At 51.3% G+C, this 23,406-nt stretch overlaps 6 protein-coding genes across 6 annotated transcripts; 3 read left to right on the top strand and 3 right to left on the bottom strand.

The window, feature by feature from the left end:
- Positions 1–2,459: 2,459 nt before the first annotated feature.
- Positions 2,460–5,875, top strand: G6M90_00g086550 (uncharacterized protein; the record flags this gene model as incomplete). Its single annotated transcript, XM_066131290.1, has 3 exons — positions 2,460–3,586; positions 3,661–3,797; positions 3,855–5,875. 3 exons carry the CDS (start codon positions 2,460–2,462, stop codon positions 5,873–5,875), a joined length of 3,285 nt encoding a protein of 1,094 aa, XP_065987469.1.
- Positions 5,876–6,690: 815 nt separating this feature from the next.
- Positions 6,691–8,733, bottom strand: kri1 (the record flags this gene model as incomplete). The annotated part of the gene is made up of 2 exons (XM_014686974.1): positions 6,691–8,468; positions 8,556–8,733. 2 exons carry the CDS (start codon positions 8,731–8,733, stop codon positions 6,691–6,693), a joined length of 1,956 nt encoding a protein of 651 aa, XP_014542460.1.
- A 663-nt stretch (positions 8,734–9,396) lies between these two features.
- Positions 9,397–10,263, top strand: VPS21 (Vacuolar protein sorting-associated protein 21; the record flags this gene model as incomplete). The annotated part of the gene is made up of 3 exons (XM_014686975.1): positions 9,397–9,474; positions 9,539–9,602; positions 9,704–10,263. The coding sequence occupies 3 exons, from the start codon at positions 9,397–9,399 to the stop codon at positions 10,261–10,263; spliced, it is 702 nt and encodes a 233-aa protein (XP_014542461.1).
- A 995-nt stretch (positions 10,264–11,258) lies between these two features.
- Positions 11,259–14,125, top strand: G6M90_00g086520 (uncharacterized protein; the record flags this gene model as incomplete). Its single annotated transcript, XM_014686976.1, has 5 exons — positions 11,259–11,299; positions 11,362–11,471; positions 11,540–11,856; positions 11,920–12,214; positions 12,276–14,125. 5 exons carry the CDS (start codon positions 11,259–11,261, stop codon positions 14,123–14,125), a joined length of 2,613 nt encoding a protein of 870 aa, XP_014542462.1.
- A 700-nt stretch (positions 14,126–14,825) lies between these two features.
- G6M90_00g086510 (uncharacterized protein) lies at positions 14,826–17,483 on the bottom strand (the record flags this gene model as incomplete). The annotated part of the gene is made up of 2 exons (XM_014686977.1): positions 14,826–17,196; positions 17,365–17,483. The coding sequence occupies 2 exons, from the start codon at positions 17,481–17,483 to the stop codon at positions 14,826–14,828; spliced, it is 2,490 nt and encodes an 829-aa protein (XP_014542463.1).
- A 1,264-nt stretch (positions 17,484–18,747) lies between these two features.
- pik1 (Phosphatidylinositol 4-kinase pik1) lies at positions 18,748–22,021 on the bottom strand (the record flags this gene model as incomplete). The annotated part of the gene is made up of 5 exons (XM_066131289.1): positions 18,748–18,787; positions 18,850–19,057; positions 19,113–21,549; positions 21,643–21,829; positions 21,942–22,021. 5 exons carry the CDS (start codon positions 22,019–22,021, stop codon positions 18,748–18,750), a joined length of 2,952 nt encoding a protein of 983 aa, XP_065987310.1.
- Positions 22,022–23,406: the final 1,385 nt, after the last annotated feature.

Below are 23,406 nucleotides of genomic sequence, written 5' to 3'. Positions count from 1 at the left end.
TGTATGGATTATACGACGAAGTAATGGGTTCGATTTACGCAGAAAACGGGATGGCTGCGCATATGGCCATGACAATCGTATTCCTGGTGGCATAATGATTGAAGATGGACTTTGAAACTCAGATTTGAGAAGTAGGCAAAAACTCCAGCCCGAAGGCTCAAGCTGTATAGCTGCCTCGGGTGCCTTAATGCAAGTACCTTAGGTACTCACGTAGTAGGTGGGTGCATGTTGGTAGCTCCTTCCCTCGGCGTGTCCAATGAATGAATCATGAGATCATTCTGGTTTCTCCTCTTCAACGCCACCTGGGAAGAGAACATTTACTTCTATTTATCAAATTCTCTGCCAAATCGAGTAACATCGACTTTCCCCGTGTTCCCAAGTGATCCGGTTGTAGCCGTCTCCGAGATGCAACTGACCAAGGCAAGGTTCGGATGTCCAGGAACAGAAATATCGGGCACATGAGGCTCTGCAAATTCCTCAGTTTAGGCTTTGGGAAGAGTAGCTCCGTAGTATTTGAGGCGCTTCCAATCATCTTTACGGGCACTAGGACAGTCAGTATGCTGGATACAACATTACCAACTGGGACTAAGATGTTGTGAACAAACACTAACGGGCCCACTCAGACATGCTTATGCCATTCGATTCTTCGACCTCGTTGAGTTGATGTAGTATATTTATACATGTATGCTCTGCCCTCAACATTCAGCCTGATCGATTATTCAGTCTTTCTCGTGGTGGCCACGGCAGACGAGGACGAAGATTCAAATCAGAAAATTTCAGTACTACCAGGCATGTATGGTTGTCTTGTCAGGCCGAACGCCCTCCGACACAGATGGATTTTTGCGTTGGCCGTCTGCATGGATACGTCGGTCCCAAGTCAATGCCTCGACGTTATCGCCGCAGGGGATGACGACCTTGAGCAGAACAACAGATGTGCTTTCATATAAAGTCTCTTGCACCGGCATAGCATTGCAAGTGCCTCTAATCAGGCGCTTCAATCAGTTCCCGCAACACCACGTATGTACTAACTGGTACCTAGGTACCTACCTCGGCGGGTAGCAAAGCGCCCCATATCAATCGCAGCTCATCGCAAGGTATCCGCAGGGCCAAAGAACCCCGAATTGCGGTTCGATGTAAGCAGAGGTACGGGGCCCTATTGTAAACCCCAGAAGGCACGAAGGGCTTACCAGGATAAGGGACTCACAGTTCACGACATCGAGCGCGGTGATGATGCGGAATTATACACATGGTTCGAAGCAGCAGATATGTGGATATTTTGACCATGGTACGGAGCTCTAGAGTACTGCGCAGTGGCATTGTACACAACGCCGGCAACCAGGCATCGCCGCCCGGATATCTAAGTACTACTAAGTAGGTAGGCGTTGCCACCCGGTGTAGACTTATCCTGGTCTCTGGCATGCTTGATCAAGCCAACGCGCACAGGGCCATGCGGGCAGGAGGAGCACGCCTTCAACTAGGCCGCGCCATTCGCTCCCCACTCTCGCAGTGCCATCCATGTGAGGCCCGAGGTCGTCCTGGACCGGTTCAAGCGGGTTGACCACCGGCCACTCACCCGCCTGTGCCAACCTCCATGGCGGTTGCATGAGACCCCAGCAGCTTGGGAAGCGACCCACTTCAACCGCCCGCTACACCAGAACAGGTCTAGCCGGATCCCCAGAAGAACCAGGATATGTCTCTCCATGACACCCTTGCAAACTTGCACCGTTGGCCTTATGACAGGCAGACCATGGCTTTTGTCAAGACTTGACTGGGCCGCCGTCAAGACTTGAGCCCTACCGAGTCCTGCTGCTCCGGGCTGGTCACTTCGTCTTGCCAATGTGCTGGTCGTGGCTCCTGCGCCAGGCCGCAGAGAGCTGCACCTGGGCACTTGGGCCTTTACATACATACAATACTCGGCTCCGTCCAAACGCCAGTCTCCAGTCTCCAGTCTCCGTGGCTGTCGGGGTGTCCCATTTGCAGAATACTAGCGGTGGCTTGCTCTTCTACCGGTCTGGTCCTGGTCGGTCCTGGTCGGTCCCCTCCATTCTTTAAACTTAAACTGGTACTTCCGCCCCGAAAACTTGTCGACCGTCAGTGCGAGCAGTCAGTTCTCTCTTTTACTTACCTTCAACTTCCTTCTTCTGGATCGTCATCTCATCCACCGGTCCTCTCTGGTTATACCTTGTATGTTAATTTATTGTCCCGGCCGAGGTCGTGGGCGCCGACGTCTGGCTACACCAGCATTGTACTCCTCCTGGGCTCCTGGCTCAGGCCAATGACATTTGGATCTGCAACATAGCAGAGGTGGAAGGAGTCTTATCGGCATCCCATGTACGATTGTTTCGGCCTCAACTACAAGAGAAATTGTCTTGTTGGCAAACAGCTTAGGTTGGCCACGGCCCGGCAATAGCTATATCGGAGCCGCTCAGCGGTGTCCTGATCAAGGCGCCTGCGAAATCATGTCTGGCAGCCAGCCTCTCATCAACTCACACCATGGTCAGCATGTTCAGCAAGCGCTTCTTGACCCTGCCGCGTCGCACCGCATATATCACAACCAGAGCGCCGGAGCCTTAAATGGCAATTCGCCTGTTATCATGGACGGCTCTCCGTTTCCTGACTTTTCCTTTCCCTTCGGCGGCTTATCGGACCAGGACCCCATGATGGGTATGCCGGAAGCTGGCTTTGGTAATCCCCCGAACCCAGATTTTCCCCATATTCATGGACTTAGCGGTGCTGGAACTCCTGTCGGACACTCACTAGCTACCCTGCCAGGCTTGCCCGGATCGTCCTTTGGTCCAGAGCCAAGTGACCGCAGTGCTAGCTTGGAGATGACAGAGGATGTCACACGTGATCGAAATTCCCCAGCTGATAATTCGTTTGAAGATGCTGGAACCGATGAATTTGGCTTGCCAGGGAACCTTCGGGCTGATGGCACGGATCTTGGAGGCAAGAACAAGGATGATAAAGCAGGACATCCACCAGCTTGGAGCGAGCTGAAAACAAAGGCAGGCAAGGATCGCAAGAGACTACCTCTCGCTTGCATTGCTTGTCGACGCAAGAAAATTCGTTGCTCTGGAGAAAAGCCGGCTTGCAAGCATTGCCTTAGATCACGCATTCCCTGTGTGTATAAAGTCACAACCCGAAAAGCTGCACCACGGACAGACTACATGGCCATGTTGGATAAGCGGCTGAAGCGGATGGAAGACCGAATTATCAAAATTATCCCCAAGCCAGATCAAGACACAGTATGTGCCGTTACTCGAGCAGTTGTCAAACCAGCAATTCCTGGCACGAATCAAGGAAGCAAAACGGCATCTAAAAAGCGTGGCGCCGATGAGGCCTTTGGTGCTGATCTAGAAGCGTGGGCAAAAGGACCACCCAGAGTCAAGGCCAGAGGCGATGGGGTCGACGATGCGTCCCCGTCCCCAGACGACGGCGAGTCTGACGAGAACTTGTTGTTTCAGGAAGGCACTGATGCTCTTCCGTCGAAAGAGGTTCAAGAACATCTTGCAGAAGTGTTTTTCGACAATGTCTATGGCCAAGCGTACCATCTGCTTCACAAACCAAGTTATATGCGCAAGTTGAAGTTAGTTTTTGCCTGGAATCGCCTCTGTATTCCACCATAGAAGGATATTTTGCATACTAACGCATCTGAGACAGGAACAATACTCTCCCCCCCGTACTGATTCTTTCCGTTTGTGCTGTAGCCGCACGTTTTGCGCCACATTCCAATATTCGCCCCGACGCAAGACCTTTTCTACGAGGTGAGGAGTGGGCATCATGTGCCCGAGACATCTGTACGAGGCGATATGAATGGCCGAATACGACTATCTTAACTTGTCTTCTCATCTTAGGCCTGCACGAGTTTGGAACGTGTCACGGTGGGCGTAGCTGGGCATTGGGCGGCCAAGCAATCCGCATGGCGTTCGCTCTTCAGCTTCACAAGGACTTGGAATTCGACCCATCCAGACGGGGCAATAAGACACCTCTCAGCTTCATCGACCGCGAAATTCGACGACGCATCATGTGGGCATGCTTCTTGATGGACCGTTTTAACTCTTCCGGCTCTGATCGACCTACTTTTATCAAGGAAGAGTCTATCAAGATCCAACTTCCTGTTAAGGAAAGTTATTTTCAGCTAGATATGCCGGCCCAAACAGAGTGTCTCGATGGCTCCTCGCCCCTCTCTGATTCTCCAGGTAGCGAGCACAATGTCCAGGCCAAGGAACACATGGGCGTTGCGGCGTACACAGTTCGCGCTATAGCCATCTGGGGTCGTATCGTTGCATATCTCCACCAAGGTGGGAAAGAGATGGATTCATACCCCTTGTGGAGCGAGACGTCAAACTATACGAGTCTGGTCCAACAAGTAGACGAACTGCAGCGTACGCTTCCCGATTCGCTGCAATATTCTACAGACAACCTGAGCTTGCACTCGACTGAGAAAACAGCCAGCCAGTTTTTACTAATGCATCTGTCAATTCAGCAAAATATACTATTCCTTCATAAGGCGCCTATTGCCTGGGCAAATAACGCGGGTGGTAATGACGCTCCCCCCGAATTTTTGGCACAAGGCAGTGCCAGGACGGTTGTGGCTGCGAATCGGATCTCTGAGATGCTACGGGATGCTGAACATGCCAAGTGCAATGTGACGGCTCCATTTGCAGGCTACTGTGCCTTCTCCGCCACCAATATTCACATTCTAGCAATATTCTCTGGCAATGCAGCAGTCAAGGCGACTGCTGAGGTTAATGCCGGCATCAGCATCAAGTTCCTACGAAAAGCGATGCGATACTGGGGCATGTTCCACTGGATGGTGGAAAATATTCGAACTCAGTACAGAAATGCCTTGGAGGCATCACGATGTGGGAGGCTTGGTGCACAAGGATCTACATCATGGCCAATTTTACAGTATTCAGACTGGTTCAACCGATATCCTCACGGGGTTAGTGAGTTCGATGTTGCAGAACCTACATATCAGCGAAGAAGAGACAAGGGTGAAGACGCTGTATTGGAACAGAAACCAGAGCTGCAATCTGTCGAAGACTTCTTCACTAGTTTAGCTTCTCCATCCAGTACGGAGGGCAGAGCTGCTTCTCAGGGCCCTGGTATCAAGCGCAAGCAGCCTTCAAAGAATACTAGTGATGCTCTCATCAGCCGGCAAGATAGCAACAAGTCCGTTGAATCAGGTATAGGACAACATACTGGAGGTCCCCTGAGAATTCAGACACAGATGTCCGCCTCACCGCAAGCCCCAGTATCCTTGGGTGGCCAGACGAGCGGATCTGGTGCGGCGGCATTCAATTCCGTTGGGCTGTCTCAGACCCAGGCGCAATCCTACACGACAATGTCTCCAATGAGCCCTGTGCAAGTCACGTCATTCCCTCGGCAAGGCTCCAGCCAGTCTCCATACTTCTCACAGGATATACTACAGATGTGCAGTATGGGACAGCAATCCAACGAGATGTCACAGAACCTAGACGGGCAGGTTTCTTATGGATACACATTATCTCCCGGTAATCAGAGTATGATGGATGGCAGCACACCAAACTGGCATGCCAAGGGTCAAGCCAAGATGCCAAATCCGGATCAACGTCCCCTGAAGATAGATAGTGGGCAAGATCTCCCACAACAGCCTCAAAACCAGGGCCAGATTGGTGCTGCCGGGCTGATTGCATTTACAGGTAGTGACCTTCCCCCCGGATGGTTTATGCCTTTTGCTGGCATGGAGCCGCCTGGGTCACAAAGTGTACAGAATCCTTCTGGCCAAGGGGAGACTGGAAGCAACCCTGCCATGGATCTATTTGGCTCCATGTTTGGAACCAATGGTATGACGATGCCTAATGCAATGGATGGCTTACGGCACACATTGTAGTCTTGCTTACATTGTTGCAGTTTGATTATCACCGATCACTGGTGTAGCCAGCCGTCGAGCATATTATTCATTTGTCACACTTGATGTGGCTTTCTTTGATATGTTTCCTTTCCCGCGTGGGATGGAAACAGGCACGGAAGCAACAAGAGGAACACTACATATTGAAGATCAGCAGGAGGGTGTATCATCGCCAGTGTTTGATGCACAGATAGACGACTTTTAGGTCTGACATGGGGACTATCATCATTGCTTTGGCAACACCATGACAAAGCTAGGGAGGCATTAGCGGCGCATATCCACGAAAAATGGGTCTGGTTCGGATCGAGTTCACGTTCGAAGTTTCTTTCTTCTTTTACATTCGTCTTCGAATGCACATTTTCGGCTGGGCTGGTTGCGAAATACGAGGAGCGATTTGTATTTTATTATCATTGTCATTGGGCCTTTCTCTCGGAGCATAGATGGATCAGAGACTTCCAGGGTTGACAAAAGGGCAGCAGGAATGTATTATGTATATGCATGGTTCACAACACGCGGCGTCCGGTGCGACATGGTGTGGTGTATATCCAAAATGCGGGGGTGCATTGCATCTGATCGATATACCCGAAAACCAAATATAATGTAATTACATGTAAATGAATAGGGAACACGTTAATCCTTGCTTTGTTTTTTATCCTCAAAAAAACGCAAATCACCTGGCTGCTTCTTGTTAGTACAAAGAGGTATCATTACGCCAATCTATATGCCGTGTCATGATGAACTAATACGCATTTCCTTTCAGCCGCCCCTTTTTTGAAATTATACCCAACAGACACCACTTACTCGGCTTCCACGGCACCTCCCTTCTTCTTACCCTTGGATCTCTTTCTTTTCTTCTTTCTAGCGCCAACATCCCCAACCACATGTACGGACTCGCCCGTAACGGCCTTGTCAGGTACTCCATCCATTATGACATCCTCCTCATCCATGACCATTTCAAACCCATACGTAGGCCCCTCCTTCTCAAACTCCTTTCCGAATGTACCTCTTCGCCACTCTCTGAGACGTGCCTTCTTACCAAGACGCTTCTTATCACGATGTTTCTTCTCAGGATCTCTAAAGGGCGCGAGTTTCTTGAGGCCGAAAAACTGGTTCAGATCCTTGTCCGAAGGGGCGAGGAGGATGTCTCGAGCCGTCATTCCGAATGATTGCGGGGACGTTTCGCGATACCTAAAGGTCATTCCGGAGTTGGAGCTAAGGAGCTCGTGGTTGTCGAGTTCAAGTTTGGCATCGACGAGGGCTTCTAGCTTGAAACGCTCTTTGCGGGCTTGCTTTTGGGATTCGAGGCGGGCGCGCTTGTGTTCTGATGTTTTTCGCTTTTTAGAGGGAGGCGCATCGGAATCTTGATTTTCGTCGTCTTCGTCGCTGAGACTGATGCGGAGCTTGGCTTGGTCCTCAACTTCAAAGTCGGGGATGAGGTCTTTGATGTCAATGTCGTCGTCCCACTTGGGCTTCTCTGCGTGCTTCTTCTTCTTCTTCTTTTTCTCGATATCATCGTCCCCGCCATCAGATGCTGCAGTGGCGTTATCCTCCATAGCGTAATAGTCGTCGCCAAATCGCTTCTGCATTTCTTCCTCCCACTTGTCATTTTCCCATGCTTCGTCAAGAAACTTCATCCATTCCTGCTCCGTTAACTCCTTGCCAACGGCACCAGCCGCCTGCTTGACCTTGCGGAGTTTCTCCTCGGTCTCTTCGAGCTTGAGCTTGCGCAAGCGGGCCTTGTCTTCGCGTCTCTGGCGCTTTTCCTCCTCCTTCTTCTGCTTCTCTATTTCTCTTTGACGCTGTCTGCCGGTCTTTTCCTCTCTTCTGACCGATCGCGCAGCAGCAAAATCACGTGCATAAGATTGGAGGACTTCGTTGCTCTTTTCTGGGTTCTCGAATCGCATGTTGTAGGCCTGTTCGAACTCATCGGCTCGATCATCATCCTCCCCTTCATCTGATTCGAAAGCTTTCCAGCGTCCTCCTTCCTCTGGTATCCAGGCTCTGGCGGACAAGAAGTTGGAGAGGTATGTTTCAGGGTCCTTATCAGCATTGACTATGTCCAGGTCAGAAATTTTCAGGGCAGCCGCTCGCGCAGGGTGGACGCCATTTTCGGTCTTTTCTATTTCGGCGGGTGCTTTCTTCTTCATAAAACCATCGGAGTCGGAGTCATCAGAGTCATCCACTGCTCCAGCAGTGTTAAACTCTGAGACAATACTCTTCCTGAGGGCGTCCTGTTCCTCGGCGTAGGTTTGCGGAACAGGGTCCTCTTCGCCGTCGGAGGTAGCTGCAGCTCCTTGTAGGAGCTTTTCTCGGTGATAATCTCGAAGAAACACGGGCTTTTCTTTCTTTTCCTTGGTCCCCGCCGTGTCCTCATCGGGAAGGTCTATGAACTTGTAGTTTTTGTCATACAACCGCGGGTCCTTGTTTCGAATGGCATGTAGAGTGGCAGAGATCTGAGCGTCCAAGTCTTCGGTGGCTAGGAAACCATCTTCGTCTTCGGTTTCATTAGATGATGATGATGATTCATCGTCATCATCATCCTGGCCCTTGCCACTGTTCTTGAACTTCTCTTCCACTTCGATAAGTTAGCTTGAGGCACGGCCTTGAGGCAGGTGGGATAGAACAGATATAAATACAAGGGATACAAGGGCCGCTTACTTACGCTTGTGCTTCTCTTCACGCTTCTTGTTATATTCGAAGCGACGGGCATATTCTTCATTAACCTTTAAGTCGCTTTTTTCTAACTGAGCGCCTCCATCAGAGTCGGAATCGCCGTCATCCAAGAGATTGCGTTTGGGCGGTTTCGGGCCATTGGACGGGCCCTCTGTTCCCAAGGCCATAATAGCGCTTTATGGAGATTCCGGTCGGTCGATTATCCCAAATTGTGTAGGCTGAATGATTGTACTACTAGCATGTAGAGTTTGCCGACGCAGCATTGATGAGGTCCGCACCAGGTCTAGAATTTTTGGCGGTGAACATTTTTCTGCCGCTGCGGGTACAGTCGCCGAGTTCAGCTTCGACAGCACTTGAGAACTGCGGTGGTGCCAAGTACCTCCGTACTCGCACAAGGGTGTACTTATGTGTACAGGGTGTTGCGTCCACTAGAAGCTCAACAGCGCCCCGCGAGACACTACCAGGGCGTGTGCTGAGGCTGATGCATGTATCTTAAGGTTACTGGGCAATACGTAGGAAGCACGCAAGCAGGCGACAAGGCAAGCTCTTTCGGCCTCTCTGGTACTATCATCTGCCTGGCGTGTTGGAGGCGCTGCATCATCGGCACCTCGACACCTCGTCGTCATCGCTCTGCGTCCAACTGCAGCCTTTGCAACTGACCTTCAACGCCTTAACGCCCACCCCAACATAGCTGGATTCTCTCCCACTACCTTCAGCCAGCCATACCCCTCGGTCGCCTGAGAGTTAGCCTGCTGCATACACCTATTCGTTGCAAACTATCCAGCAATCAACACCCACGAAGGCAGTCAGTCTCGACCAGCAGCAAAACGATGGCCGATTCTGCGAATGCTCCGAAACCGAGCAGCAGCGTCAAGCTGGTTCTTCTCGGCGAGGCTGCTGTTGGAAAGGTAGACTTGATCTTGTCCCGCCGCCACCCTGCCTTGCTTCATTATGCTAATTGCCGCGACTCAGTCCTCGTTGGTCCTTCGATTCGTCAACAACGACTTCCAGGAGAACAAGGAGCCCACTATTGGAGGTCAGTTGATCCGTCATCTACGGAACGGTAGCATGCGCAATAATTTGCAAGTCGCCTGTAGCAACAGTTAGCCAGCTAACACCACATGTCCGTCCCTACAGCTGCGTTCTTGACACAAAAATGTAATCTTCCTTCTCGCACCATCAAGTTCGAAATCTGGGATACCGCCGGCCAGGAGCGCTTCGCTTCTCTGGCGCCCATGTACTATCGAAATGCCCAAGCCGCCCTTGTCGTCTACGATCTTACCAAGCCTACATCTCTCATCAAAGCCAAGCACTGGGTTGCCGAGCTGCAACGGCAAGCATCGCCCGGGATTGTCATCGCTCTTGTCGGAAACAAGCTAGATCTGGCTAGCGACTCTGCGACTGGAAATGAAGCTGCTGAAGATGGTGAGGAGTCAGGCGACGCCCGCAAGGTCTCAACAGAAGAGGCCAAGGCATACGCTGAGGAGGAAAGCCTGTTGTTCTTCGAGACTAGCGCAAAGACTGGTCACAACGTTACGGAAGTGTTTACCGCCATTGCCAATGCCATCCCCGAAACGTCCTTGAAGTCAGCCAGAGGCCCCGGCGCCGCCGGTACTGCCAATCGAGCCGGCGAAGAGCAGAGAGTCAACTTGGGTGGTCCCAGGGATGCTGGTGCAAAGGATGGATGCGCTTGTTAGTTATAGGGCGCTGTGAGACTATTGGGTCAAGTATGCAGGCAGGGAATTGTTCGAGTTCTATTATTCTGCTTTGTGCTGGCTAATTGATGGTGTCTGATGCAAAGGCGTGCAATTCGGAGTCAAACGTTGTTCTTTTACTTTTACGTACTGGGAATCATTCTTGTGTTTATTCATCCTACCTTTGTTGTCTATCTAGATATTTGACTATAGTCGCTCCTATCACAGCGTCGTCGGCCTGGAGGGCAAAAAAGACAGACAGTCGCTGGAAATTTGAAACTATGACAATCAACGGGGCCCACGTTGTTGGACTGAATGATCTTCAAGATGATCACTATGAAACTGCAAGAGTTTCCATGTATTTTGTTGGCGGCCTCTCAATCCAATTGAGGTTTTGAGCATTTATCGACTTTTCTAACAAAAATCAAAAGCTCATCTTCATGTGGTGGTACGGAGTACATCCGTACATCTCTGCCAACCTGGCTGGAAGTGCGACAACAGCCAACTCTACCATCCAGAAAAACCATGAGCTCACATCAACCCCAGCTCATTCAAATAAACAGAAAAAAAGCATCCTCGCTCAGATTATCCCCCAGCCCATTCCCATGCCTTGTCAGCCCCAAAAACGGCTGTGAAGATGTGGTCCCTGTCAACCTCTTCCAACGGATGATCACGTGAGTTGCTGTTGATTTCACAGGCTGGCCCACTTTTTTCTAAAAGAAGAGCGCCAAACTCCTCATTCAAAGCAGAAACTTCAAGTCGATTTCCTAACAGATGTCGAGTATTTTTTTTTTTTTATCCAAACTTTTCATGAGTTGAAAAGCTGCATTTCACGGCGACCACCGCCAACTCGAAGTGGTCAAATATAAAGCACTTCTTCAGCACCAATTATCCTTCTTTAAATTACGCAATCACCACGGCGAGGACGTTTATATTTGCGATCTCGGTCCTTCCCCGATGCAGTCACGGTAGGACTGTTCAACCTGGATGTCGACGGCATGGCCTCGTCCATTTCTGAGGCTCAGGCTGAGCTCATACGGTATGATGAAGGATATTTTGAAATGGGAATACTCATATCCAAAAGCTAACTGGGTTTTGAAGCTCTCTGTCGCCGGATGACATTCCCATAAAGTTGCGATGCGCAATCTGCAGCAAGCTTGCAGTAAACGCTTTTCGGTTACCTTGCTGTGAGCAAGCCATATGCGAAACATGTTAGTTTTCGAATGTCCTCGACTTCTATTCTCTTGTGCAACGCACCGTTCTCTAACAAGTAGACCAGGTCAATCAAACCTCCTGCCCTCCTGCCCTGTTTGCGAGCACTCGCCTCTGTCAGCCGAGGACTGCAATCCCAACAAGTCCCTGAGAACCACTATCAAAGTATTTTTGCGTACAGCCGAGAAGAAGCGGGAGGCTAGCCGGCCGAAAGAGACCACGACCGCAGAGCCAGCCGAAGAGACACAGCCTCCTGGTAGCAAGGTCGAACATTCCGCTTCTGCAGTACCGCAAATCAAGGAACGCCATAGTAGTGTTCAAGAAGAAGTGGGCACACATGCGACAGACGATGTCGTGCCAGAAAGAGCGCAGCAAAACGAACAGGTACGTTTGAGCAAAAGATGTACATACGGCTACTTTCCAAGGAATCAACTAACACTTTGCAAGGCGGACATCTCTGTCAATAATGAATTAGCAGCGCGGGCCGACTTTGGAGGCGTAGTAGACAGTGCGTCTGCAAAAGGCGGCGTTCATGAGCCACGAACCGCAAACGAAGCTGAGGCGCGAGGAGAGAACGAGGCTGAGGAAGTCGATGATCAAGCTGGTAACGACGACGAAAATTACGGATCCGAATCGATGAACGGCGGCATATCCAACATGATGTTCTCAGGCTCTGGTGACTTTAATCAGATGCAGATGATGATGGCCATGCAAAATGGAATGGGCAACTTCCCAATGATGGGTATGTTTTTTCGTTTCGTCCTGTTGTCTTTATAGTCAGCTTGCTAACTCTTCTGCGTCAGGCATGCCGGGAATGGGTATGGACCCGATGACAATGCAGAACATGTACATGAACGGTGGTTTTCAAGGCATGGGCATGAACGGCATGGGAGGTGGGTTTGGAGGAGGATTTGGACAAGGCTCCAATAATAATAACTGGAACGGTTCGCAGTCGTGGAATTACGACCAGAGTAATTACAATCAAAATGCTATTGGCATGGGCAATGGTGATTTTGGGAATTTCAACTCGGGATTCCAGACAGGCTACAATCAAGGTAATTATGGTCATTTCAATGACTATCGCCGCAATAATTTCGGACGCGGTCGCGGCCGTGGCCGTGGCTACTACGGCGGCTACGGTCGAGGAGGCTACCAGTACAACAACATGCCCAACTATCAGAGCGGACAGTACTCACAACATGGTGGTCACAGTCATCCGGGCCAGGGTCTGGTCGAGACCCATGGACACGACGAATCCGGCGGTTCCAATGTGCCAGAGAATGACTCCAAGCAAGATAACGCCCAGGGAGAAGACCATGGAACACAAGAAGGCGAAAATGCCAGCGCTCCACAGGCTCAATCTGACGTGCCATCATCCCGTGACACTCAGGCTGCTGAAGCAAGCAGCAATATGGCCCCCCAGGGCGAGTCTGGAGCCATTCGTTCAGTCTTATCAGCTCCAGATGTGCCTATCAATGCCCCAACTGGTCCCAAAGCTATGAGACAAGGGCTACCAAATACTAGTCTTCATCACCTACGAGCCAGAGGTTTCCAAGTTGGCAACCAATCCCAGCAACCAGTGCCACCCTCTATGTCGCGACCATCGACTGGGCCCGCAGCAGCTACATCTCGCAGCCAAAGTGAATCCCATGACCGTGAACAGGATCAAGACGCTGCTCCCGATGATACTCACGACAGTAGGGAACAGTCCAAGGATTACGAGAGACGTGAGAAAGATGACGTTGATAGTCCGCCCCACAGCCGTGACCGCTCACGCTCCAGATCTGGAAGAAGCACCAGGAGCCGTAGCAGGAGCGGCAGTCGAAGCCGAAGCCACAAAGGCTCGCACAGGCGCCGGCGACAACGCTCCGAGTCTGTCAACGAGGATGGCTACGATGAATCCCATCGCCGGAAGAAGCATCGCAGTAGCAGAAAACACTACGACGACGACGATGACCAGCATTATTCCAAAGACAGCAAGTATGGTGAAAAATCCCGGTCCGTTTCCCCAGACGACTCTAAGAGGGGCAGTCATCGTGGTCACAGAGACAGAGACTATGAGAGCAAAAGGGAAAAGGACAAGGCCAAGAGTCGTGATGACGATCGTCATCGATCCCATCGGGATCGGGATCACGACTCTACACGCCGTCGTGACCGAGATCGCAACAGAGATAAGAAGGATCGCAAAGACAGAGACCGACACAGGGACAGGGACAGGGATCGTGATCGGGACCGTGACCGGGACCGCGATCGCGACAGAGATAAAGATCACAGGCACGGTAGTACCAGTAGAAGGGGCTCAACAGACGGCCGATCAACACCCGTCGAACAACCTTCTGCCTCCCGTGGCCCGAACCCACGAAGCCACGAGAAGACCAGTCGGGATAAGAGCAGCAAGTCCGGCACCCCCGTTGACCCTCATACTCTTGAGCGCGAAGCCCGCAACCGCGAGCGTTTGCTTAAGGAAGCTCAGAGGATGGCTGGTCTCGCAACCATAGCCGGCTCCAAACGCAGCCGTGACGACGGCACCGACGAAAGCACAAGTCGCAAAGGCCGGAAAGTCAGTCGCCGCAGCGAGGCCCGCGACGGCACCGACGAAGAGGAACGCATGCGTCGTCTGGAAGCCGAGCGGGAAGGTGGACGCTGGGGCTAGCATTTCTCACCCACTTTTTACAAGTTTCGGGGGCCGCGCAGGGGGGAGAAGGCACCGGCGGGAAAACAATAAATGTGTATAATAGTAGGTGCTGGTTGGCGAGTTTGCGGTTTCGGAAATGGTTCTGTGCTGGATTTTATGTGAGCTACGCTGCAACCAAGAATTCTGGGCAAGCAGGTCAGACATGTCAGTTCAGCCTCCATGGCTACGCAATAAGCAAATGACGTTTGAATGTGTCGGGATGACTGTAGGCTTTAGTGTGTACCTTGGTCAAATATCTAGCTGTGCTGTGCTGTGGTCGAACGTGGATGTGACAGTGGCACATGCCGGGGATTCAAACGACACTCTAGTATCTGAGTGCTTGCCACGCGACAATCGAGTAGCCAACAAAGTAGAATTGAATCAACAAGTGCTTTTTATTATCATTCCTCGAATTTCAGTCGAATTCCTCAGATTGGCACATGTCCATGACGCCGAATTTTCCTTTATGGCCCCTCTACTCCGTAGAAAACAACGCAGCACGAAAGAGTCCCTTCTGAAAAAAAAAATTACAACACATACTTGGCCAAAACCGTTCCTCCCAGTATCAGTCTCCGTGTTATTCCAATATTCTAGTTCCCCACTCGTTACAAAGAACATGGTCAATTTCCCAACAAAACAGGTCACGTTTCCTTAGCCAATACGTTCACTTCCAGTGTTCCTACAAATGGCGCTTCTGCCCGTCTTCGTACATAGCCGCCGCCAAATTCTGCCACATGCTGGGCGAGAAGAGTCCCGGCATCGGAGTGGCAGCGTACTGCTGCGTCGCCTCTGGCTGCAAGCCGACTTGAGGAGGATTTTCGAAATGTGGCAACTGTGAGGAAGGTCCCATGGCTTGCATTTCCGGTAGAGGGAAACCATTGGCAGGGCCAGAAGAAACATTGGCAAAGGTGTAATTGTCCATGGCAGGTAAGGGAGTTTGTGGAGGTACAGCTGCGCCGGGAAACGGTTCTAGCTGTGGCGGTGGGCCAAACAGCGTGTTCCACGTTTGGAAAAGGCGGTCTGTATTCCAGTTGGAGTGCGTTGGTGATGATTGTATTTGTAGATTCTGGGGTTCTAGATGCGTGGAGGCGCTGGTTGCAAGGTCGTGCTGCGGCATGTCTAACAGAGGCGATTCTGCCTGTTGACCTGTTGCTGCCTGGACATATGGATAGCTCACGCTGTCGACCGGCTCGGGTTTTATTTTTGGAAATGGCTGATCTGGCTGATCTGACGGCGATCGCCGCGGACGAATGTTTGGAAAATCTGGTCTGAGGACAAACGGTTTGCTTAGATCGGCAGAGAATGCCTCTCTAAACGCATCGATTTGCTTCTGTAAGTCTGACATCCACCACGCGTGCATGACTTCCTCCATCAACCTCATGCAACGCTCGAAATACTCACGAGCACCAGTGTTCAAATCGGGGTCCGGCGAGACAATGGCCACCAAATGGAGGACTATGCACGAGAGTCCCGAATACACTGTGAAGCTGTAACCACGTTGCATACTTTGCAGTCCTACCATGCCGAATTGCTTCCTAACTGCCTCTTGGAGTCGGCAGAGATATCTTGCTGAGTCGTAACAGGTCATTATGTGCCGCTTCCAAAGGGTTTTGTTCACCACGGGATCAAGAAATCCTAAAACCCCTCGGTGGAACAATATGATAGAGAGGTGATAGTACGAATGTAGATTGCCCAGAAATGCAGATGGTAGCCAGGGCGGCGATGTATTGTCTCCGGGATATTCAACCAACAGATCGGCAGGAAGGCTGGAGAGAAATGAGGTCATGCTTGGCTCAAATGCCAGATACTCGGGTTGAGTGCCCCAGTCCTTCCCCTTCCTCAGTCTCAAATATATGCCATTCAAATTTCGGACATTTCGTACAAGACGAGCCAGGTAGGTAAAGGCTCTAGATACGGTATACTCGCTCTGGTAGTCATCCCCAATTCTAGACCTTGCCGAGTTTGGTGATGGTTCGTCGAAGTTAACGGATTCAACGTTCACACATAAATCGTGCCGGCCTTGAGGATTCCCAATCATTGCTTCAACGACAAAAATGACCTGCCAGAGCCGTGTATGAAGTTGGCACTCAGCAGGACTCAAGTCGCACATGCCAGATTCCCCTGCTTGATGATTCTCATAGTGTTCGTCCAAGCCGAGATCTTTCCCCATTCTCACGCACTGGCTAATCATCATCCACGAGCGGTAAAAGTAACCCCGTTTGGGAGCCACTTCCCGAGCTTTGATGAGAATGAGAAGGGCTTGGAGGGTACTCAATCTGGGAACATCCATGAAGTCATCCGCGTGCTTTGAAGCCAGAGCCAGCCACTGGTTGCTAACTCTTGGAGAATCTTCACCTAGCCGACTTCCAATAGCAAACACGACTTCCAATATTAAGGGGGAAATAGACGCCCGGCGGGCATTCCACTGGCGATAGAAAGCCACCTCATCCAGAACTGGAACATACGGGTGAACATTGTCGAAGTACAGCTTGAAATATCGCTGTGCGGTGCTGTCTGCAGGCATGAGCGCGGGGGGAATTTGAAGTTTATGACCAGGAAGTTTTGTCATGGGCAGAACTAGATTCAGATATTCGGACTCATCATCTTCATCATCTGTGCTGTCGCCAGCTTCGTCGTCATCAGCTGCCGAGGGCTCGTCTCCGACTGGTTTGCGTCGCAAGTACGGTGCAACGCCTTGCTCGTTGACCTTCAGCCCGCCCAAGAGGTCCGACAGATTTTGGTCCGTGGAATGTGTTTCGGAAGAGGATTCTCGTTCTAGCCCTTGGTTCATCGACGAGGACGCAGAGAGACTGCGGTCGAAGCTGAAGGGAGCTTCGACTGTGCTGGCGTTGGTGGTACTACTACTGAGTCCATCTTGGTCACCGCGCGGCCGCGACGGTCCTGCACCACGTCGGGCCCGGCGTCTTGCACCTTGGGTGTTGTTTTTGCTCGCCCTGGAGCTGAGTTCTTGATAGCCTTGGCATGACCTCCGCGTCGATACACATCGGTAGCACTCTGGCTTCCCTTCGTCGCATTTGACGCGACGAGACCTGCATTGTCCTCAACAGTCAGCCTTGTCGCTCAGTTGTCAAAAGAGTACAAGCCAGGATAGACGAATATACGACACACCCTCGTCCGGTGTGCAATACGACGACGCGATAGGAGAATGGCAAACTAACCGACAAGTCAGACACCCAGTCCGCACTTTCGGGGCCCACCTCTTGACCCTCTGCGTCGCCTTTGCCTCCCCATCGCCAGTAGGGCCGCCGACGACAGTGCTGCTACTTGAGGCGGGAATGCTGGTACTGCGAGCAATATCCTTTTGCTGGTCCCCCATAGCTGGTTTGTTAGGTTCGAGGCTCATTTGCATGCGAGAGAGTGATGAAGCAGAGCGGATTTGGTAGTCAGCGATGCGACGCGGGAAACAGGCAGAGGAGACATGCAGAGGGAGAGCAATACGGAAGAATGGTATCTATCGCCTTGCGCCAGGTCGGCGTGCATCATGGCCAACCAACCCTACTCCCAAGACGGGGCGGATGATGAAATAGCAAGGGCCCGCACGTCTATTCAGCAGAGTATTGTCTGCCTGCGCAAGCCGCGATGAAATATACTGTCCAGAGGATGGAAATGGGATGCCAAGTACGGAGTATGGGGCGAGAGAGCACAGAATAGTCGGATTCTGAAAGCCAATAAACTTTACGTCGTACCGATTGCTGCTCAACGGCTCTCTCCAAATCTGCTCAGCATCGGGACTGACAGACTTGGCGGCTGAAGCTCCCCACCGGCCACCACCCACCGCCGTATTTCTTGATTGGCCTCGCATGGCCACAACTGGTGTGATGGCTTTGAGGAAGGTGCAGCCTGCCACATCAAGTCAGAGGTTGCTGATTGCGTCGCAAGCGACAAACTCACCCGGGCATTTGGCGTACAGGTACGTACCTGCCGTCCCATGTGCTCCGCAAGTACCAAGGTACCTAGGGTAGGTAGGTACTTACAGCGTACGTTTATGCACAGAACCGAGGGCCATGACTTTTGACACGGGCAAACTGGGCGCTTGCCTGGGTGCAGAAGCACCATGTCATGACACCCTGACGAAATATGCAAGACGACTTCTCATATCAGTCAAAAACATGTGTTAGAATATTTCTCATGCCATACAAGTCTTTATATCATAGTCTTATGTTCGCGGGTGGTGCCTCAAAAAGTACGAGACCGAACAGAAACCGCCGCGCTGTATATGATCAACTACTTCGTGCCTTGGGTCGATTTCTCGTCCACTTCACTCGGAAGTGTCCCGTCTCCTTCCATTTTTGCGTGCCGCCATCTAATCATAAGTTCACCCTATGTCAACGCCGCTCAAATGCCTCAATGCAGCAGATATAAACAAAATTCCCAAATATGCCGTTGTGTACGCTACATTCCCTGGCAACACAGCCTCCCGTACTAAATTTCAGAAGAGATGCCGCCTGGGCTTGGAACGGACTCGCATATCTTCTTTGCTATTGAAAGAAGGAAGAGAGGAGAAGAGAGGAGAGGAGAAGAAAAGAGAAGAAAAGAGAAAAAAGAGAAGAGAAGAGGAAACACAGGAAAGTCTTTGCTGGCTAGTAAATGCCCTGAGTTCTATATTGGAAGGTATCGTAGCTGAAATAAACTTTATTAGCAAGCAAATCAGACGTGGTTACCCCATACATCAAAAGACTTACAGACGAGTATAATAGCTTCCAAATGACTTGGCAATCAAGTCCGTCTCAACAAACTGCTCTGCCTCATCGGCACTCAAGTGCAGCTGGAAACGCTGCCTCAGGGTATTTGTCACTTGAGCCACGCCCACAGAAAAACAGGGCATCTTCGAATCTCGACCCATCATAGCCACCAGGTCGATGATATTGTCGGCTGAGCGTCGGAGAGCTACTACACGTAAGAATACAGCAACATTGGGTCAAAGCAAACGCATCGGAGAGCCTACCTTGAAATGCCTGCTTGCATAACCTTTTGTAGTCATCGTAGTCTGGCGAGTTCAAGCCCCCTAGTACATTCACATACTCGTGTGTAAGCTTGAATGGCGCCGCCTCAAAGCCAACCGATCCAGGAGAATTCGACAGCATGAAGCCAAAATCAATGTGAATAATATGCCCCTCACTATCGATCAAAACATTTCCATTGTGCCGATCCTTGAGCTGCAAGACATATGAGATGACGCTGTAGGCCGCGAGGGATCGCTTAAAGGCATCCACACCTGCTTTGTACGGCTCGCTATCTGACTGGCCAAAAGCCTTTACGAAGTGGTCCTTCAAGGTGGCAATTCGATGCCGAGGGTTCTGCCCGGACTCAATTGAGGCAAGAGTCAAACTTCGCTTCAGTGAGTGGAGCGACACGCCGTTGGTAATGGTCTCAATCAGACCCGATGACTCGCCCGTAACCAATATGCGCATCAGCTTGACCCAAACGTTGACTCCAGCATCCAACCAGATTTTGTGGCAAACGTCGATCAGCTGGCAAGCAAAGGCTTCCTGTCTTAAGTCGGCACCAGTCTTGACAATGACGCTCACGAGATCCCAGTTCTTCATCCAGCCATAGGGGGAGGACTTCCGAATACGTTCCTTTTTGGCTTCCCATGCCTCACCAAAAACGGCTGCACTTGGGTCGTCACGGTCACCACGACGTTGAACACCACCCGTCTTGAAGTCATTTTCCATTCGCTCCCTGCCTGCACTAGCATTTATCGCCGGGTCAATGGAGGCGTCCTCTTCCAGATCCGGGTTACCCGTTGAAGGTGCGCCTGCATTTGTCTTGGCAATGATGGTGTCAAAAGTCGGTCCTTGCTCGTCCATGTCGAAGCTCTTTTCTTCCAGGCTTTGCATACTCGCAATTATCTTGGCACGAATGGCAGCAACTTCTTGTCTAGGCCGCTTTCCACTCGTTGCATCAAGTTGCGCAAGCATCTGAGATGCGGTTCGCATATGAGTCGCAAGGGCCGAGAAATCAGGCTGATCTGCAGAGGCATTCCTTGGCAAGGTGAGAGTCATCTTGCGCCTCGATCCTGGACTGCTGGATCTTGATGTCGATTGCCCTGATGTACGAGGAGTGGCAGCATCCAGCGTCGTAGAAGAGGTCGTAGCTCCACTTGACAATCGCTGCGAGGTATGGACTTGATGGTGCTTCGTCATTGGTCTGGAGAACGTGTCATCTTCTGGCATTAGCAAAGGCGAGCTTCCCAAATCCCCAGAAGTGGGTTCAAAAACGCTGTCGACAACGGGTTCAGGTGTTCGTGCAACTGGCATAATTTTTGGGGTCTCGGATGATAAGTCAAAAAGCCGGCGCGCCTTGCCACTAGAATCTAATAGTTTGGTGAGAAGTCGATGGTTATCCGGTGTGTCAGGGTCAAAGCTGAAGTCTTCTCTGAGAACTTCTACCATCATGAGATATGGCACTTTCTCAGCACTGTTCAAGACGGTTGCCTCCGCAGGATTGAGTCGCACTATTCTGTGATGGCGACTCTTTCCAGGCGATCCATTGACCAAGGTCGGAGGGCAGATTACAGGAACGTCAACCTCGGCAGGCAAGTCCCGTGCAATGAGCGCCAACTCAGCACGCAAGGCGCTCATCCTCGCTTGCTTAGGAACTATTACCAAGCGGTTAGATATGCCCTCGAGGGCAGTCAGGAATTGGGTTTGGGAGCGGAAGTAATGCTGGCGCAAAAGTTTCGTCTTATGAGTTTGGGACAGATCGGCAGGATCGGGAACAGCCTTGGTGTTGTGCGAGTGTCGCCGATGGATACCGCTTTCGTTTGATCGAAGTGTTAATCCAGCCGACACGGGAGTCGAAGGACGGCTCGTCATTTGTGGTGAAGGTAGGGGCAATGAAGCAGAGCTGAGTCGGGCTTCCACGGATCCCAACTCCAACGCCGACGGTCGTTTAGATTCAGAAACGATTCTGCTTTTCTGTAATGGGGTTGATGTGGGCAAATGAGGCACGCTTCTGGGAGAAGGGCGACCATCCTTGAGGCCATTAGCACCAGGCAAGGACGCGATTGGGTTTTTAGCGTCTTTAGCCCGTCTAGATTTTGACGTCGCTCCCGTTACAGTTTGTGCTCTCGTTGGAGTTTTGGCAGGCTCGTCGGTTTCGGGAATAAGCTCGGTAACAGGTTGAGGCTTCCGAGCCTGTGCAACCGCAAGTGGTCCCGCCCACTTCGGAATCATGGGCATCGCAACACTGGCGAGGACGAAGCTGGACAAAACAGTCACTGGCAAGACATTCTCCTTGATCTTCTCGTGCCGTGCTCTATCTGCCAATCCAAAGACAATGTGCTGGACTTTGTTGTATACTCTCCGGCAGGTTTGAAAAGCTCCGGTCTGCGGATTCGAGGAAAGATCGTAAAGGTACGTCTGGAAGAGCCAGAAAGTCTGTATAATCCAATTGGAAAACGTCGTTAGTTTGGACTTGGGCCCAGTTCGATTCGTCCACCGGGTTACGGTCGCGTCGGGTAGGTCACGTACCAGCAGAGCAGCAGTCACGGATTCCTCGCATAAATCCAGCAGAAACTCCTCCAGGGCCATTGATTCATTATCGACGCTGATTATAAGGTGGCATAGCTGCGGCAAGAAGAACTCGATATCCTCGTAAGGGAATTGCCGCAGTTTCTGGCACAGAACATAATGGATGCCCACATGGTCAGCGTATCGCCTGTGGAAAGGTGACGCAGGTCAGCTGAATGCTACAGTTGGAGAAGACGGAATACAGCAGCGCGCGGCGGAGGAGGTGCTTCGATAGCACGAGGGACACGAGCGGCACTCACGAAAGGTATGAGACTGGTAGAAAGGGATTCGAATTGAAGACGTCGGATTCGATAAATCTCTGAAGCAAGTCCCACGACATTTGGGATTCGTCTCGACAGGGCAGATGAGCGGACAGGAGTCAGGGTGACAAGGCGACAAGCTAGCGGCAGTAGGCAAGTTGGCTGAGGTGCCTCATCTAGCTTGAACTGGAGAGGGTTGCAACAGACAGGTGGCGCGTTCGCATGGCTAGGGGGCAAAGGCGACGTCACGGGTTGAGATTGAAGCTCGATGACTCGGCCCGGTCGGTGTTTGAGGTGCTCTGGTTGCAATAATCTAACAAGAACATCTAGCAATTGCGATTGTGACTCTGTCTGTGTCTGTGGTATGTACAGTTAGGGGGGACGGGACTAGAGGAAGCAGATCAGTGCGAAGACGGATAGCGTTGATGCAACGGGGTCGCGGATTGGAGGGATGGATGAGATGGGGATCTTGCATGGGGTGTGAGAGGGTGGTGGATTGTGTTTATGGCTGTTGGATGTGTGGGTTGTGGAATATTTGACGTCGTTCAGCGGCACAGTTTGCTGATTACTACCACTTAGAATTACTTAGTGATTGACAAGTAATGCCCGGCAGTACTTCAGTCAATACTTTATGCTGGAACAGCCTGGCATTTGGCAGGGAACATTGCCTTGATTGTTTCCAGAGCTTTCCCGACAGCAGTTTGGACTGTTTATGTTCATGCTATGCTTCCCTGACGCGCATGAATATTGCCTCCAGTCCCTGGTCCGTGGCGTCTCGGGCTCATGAATCGTCCACAGTTGACAGGTTAATAAAAGGAGACTTCGCACCAAACAGCCAGGCACGTTGACTGGTTCACCGCCCGTGGTACTGCTGAGACAAGACGGCCCGCCTGCTAACTTGGGGTTGGCCTGCTCGAGTCTCCCCAGTTCAAGAGATCACTGCTCCACCACAATTTACGAGGGACTCGCGACAAGATCGGCAAAGAGGTGGGGGGAGGGGGAATACCAGACATACAAGATGCTATGCAAAACGGAGTATTTCACCGCGAGCCTTTTTTTTTTTTTTTTTGAGACAGCATCATTTTCTGTGGCACGCTCAACTCGCACCAAGTCGTTTTTTATAGGCCTTAAAGTAATAAATGCATGCAGGAAGTATAGATGACATATTCTTCGTACTTAAGTACATACTTACATACCGTCCTTGATGCGCCTTGTCGTTGGGTGGTCAAGAGGTCACTAGCTCCAGACTGACCAGCTGTCTCAACGAAGTAGTACTACGTAGAGGCGGTCTCTCCGTGGAAACACTGGACATAGCATAACACGCGGCCCAAGCATGGAAATACACAAGAAATTTGCACGCGAGGACTCCGGGGAGTTATTGGAAATTTGACCATCGCCACTGCGAACATTAGTGGCCGGCGGCACGCGTAAATCGACTTGTTTTTGTTCGGGCTGGGCCTAGGGT

This window comes from Metarhizium brunneum, chromosome 5 (genome assembly GCF_013426205.1).
Source record: "Metarhizium brunneum chromosome 5, complete sequence".
Classification (NCBI taxonomy): domain Eukaryota; kingdom Fungi; phylum Ascomycota; class Sordariomycetes; order Hypocreales; family Clavicipitaceae; genus Metarhizium; species Metarhizium brunneum.
The sequence above is the reverse complement of the archived record's forward strand: the minus strand, read 5'-3'. Positions and strand labels throughout refer to the sequence as shown.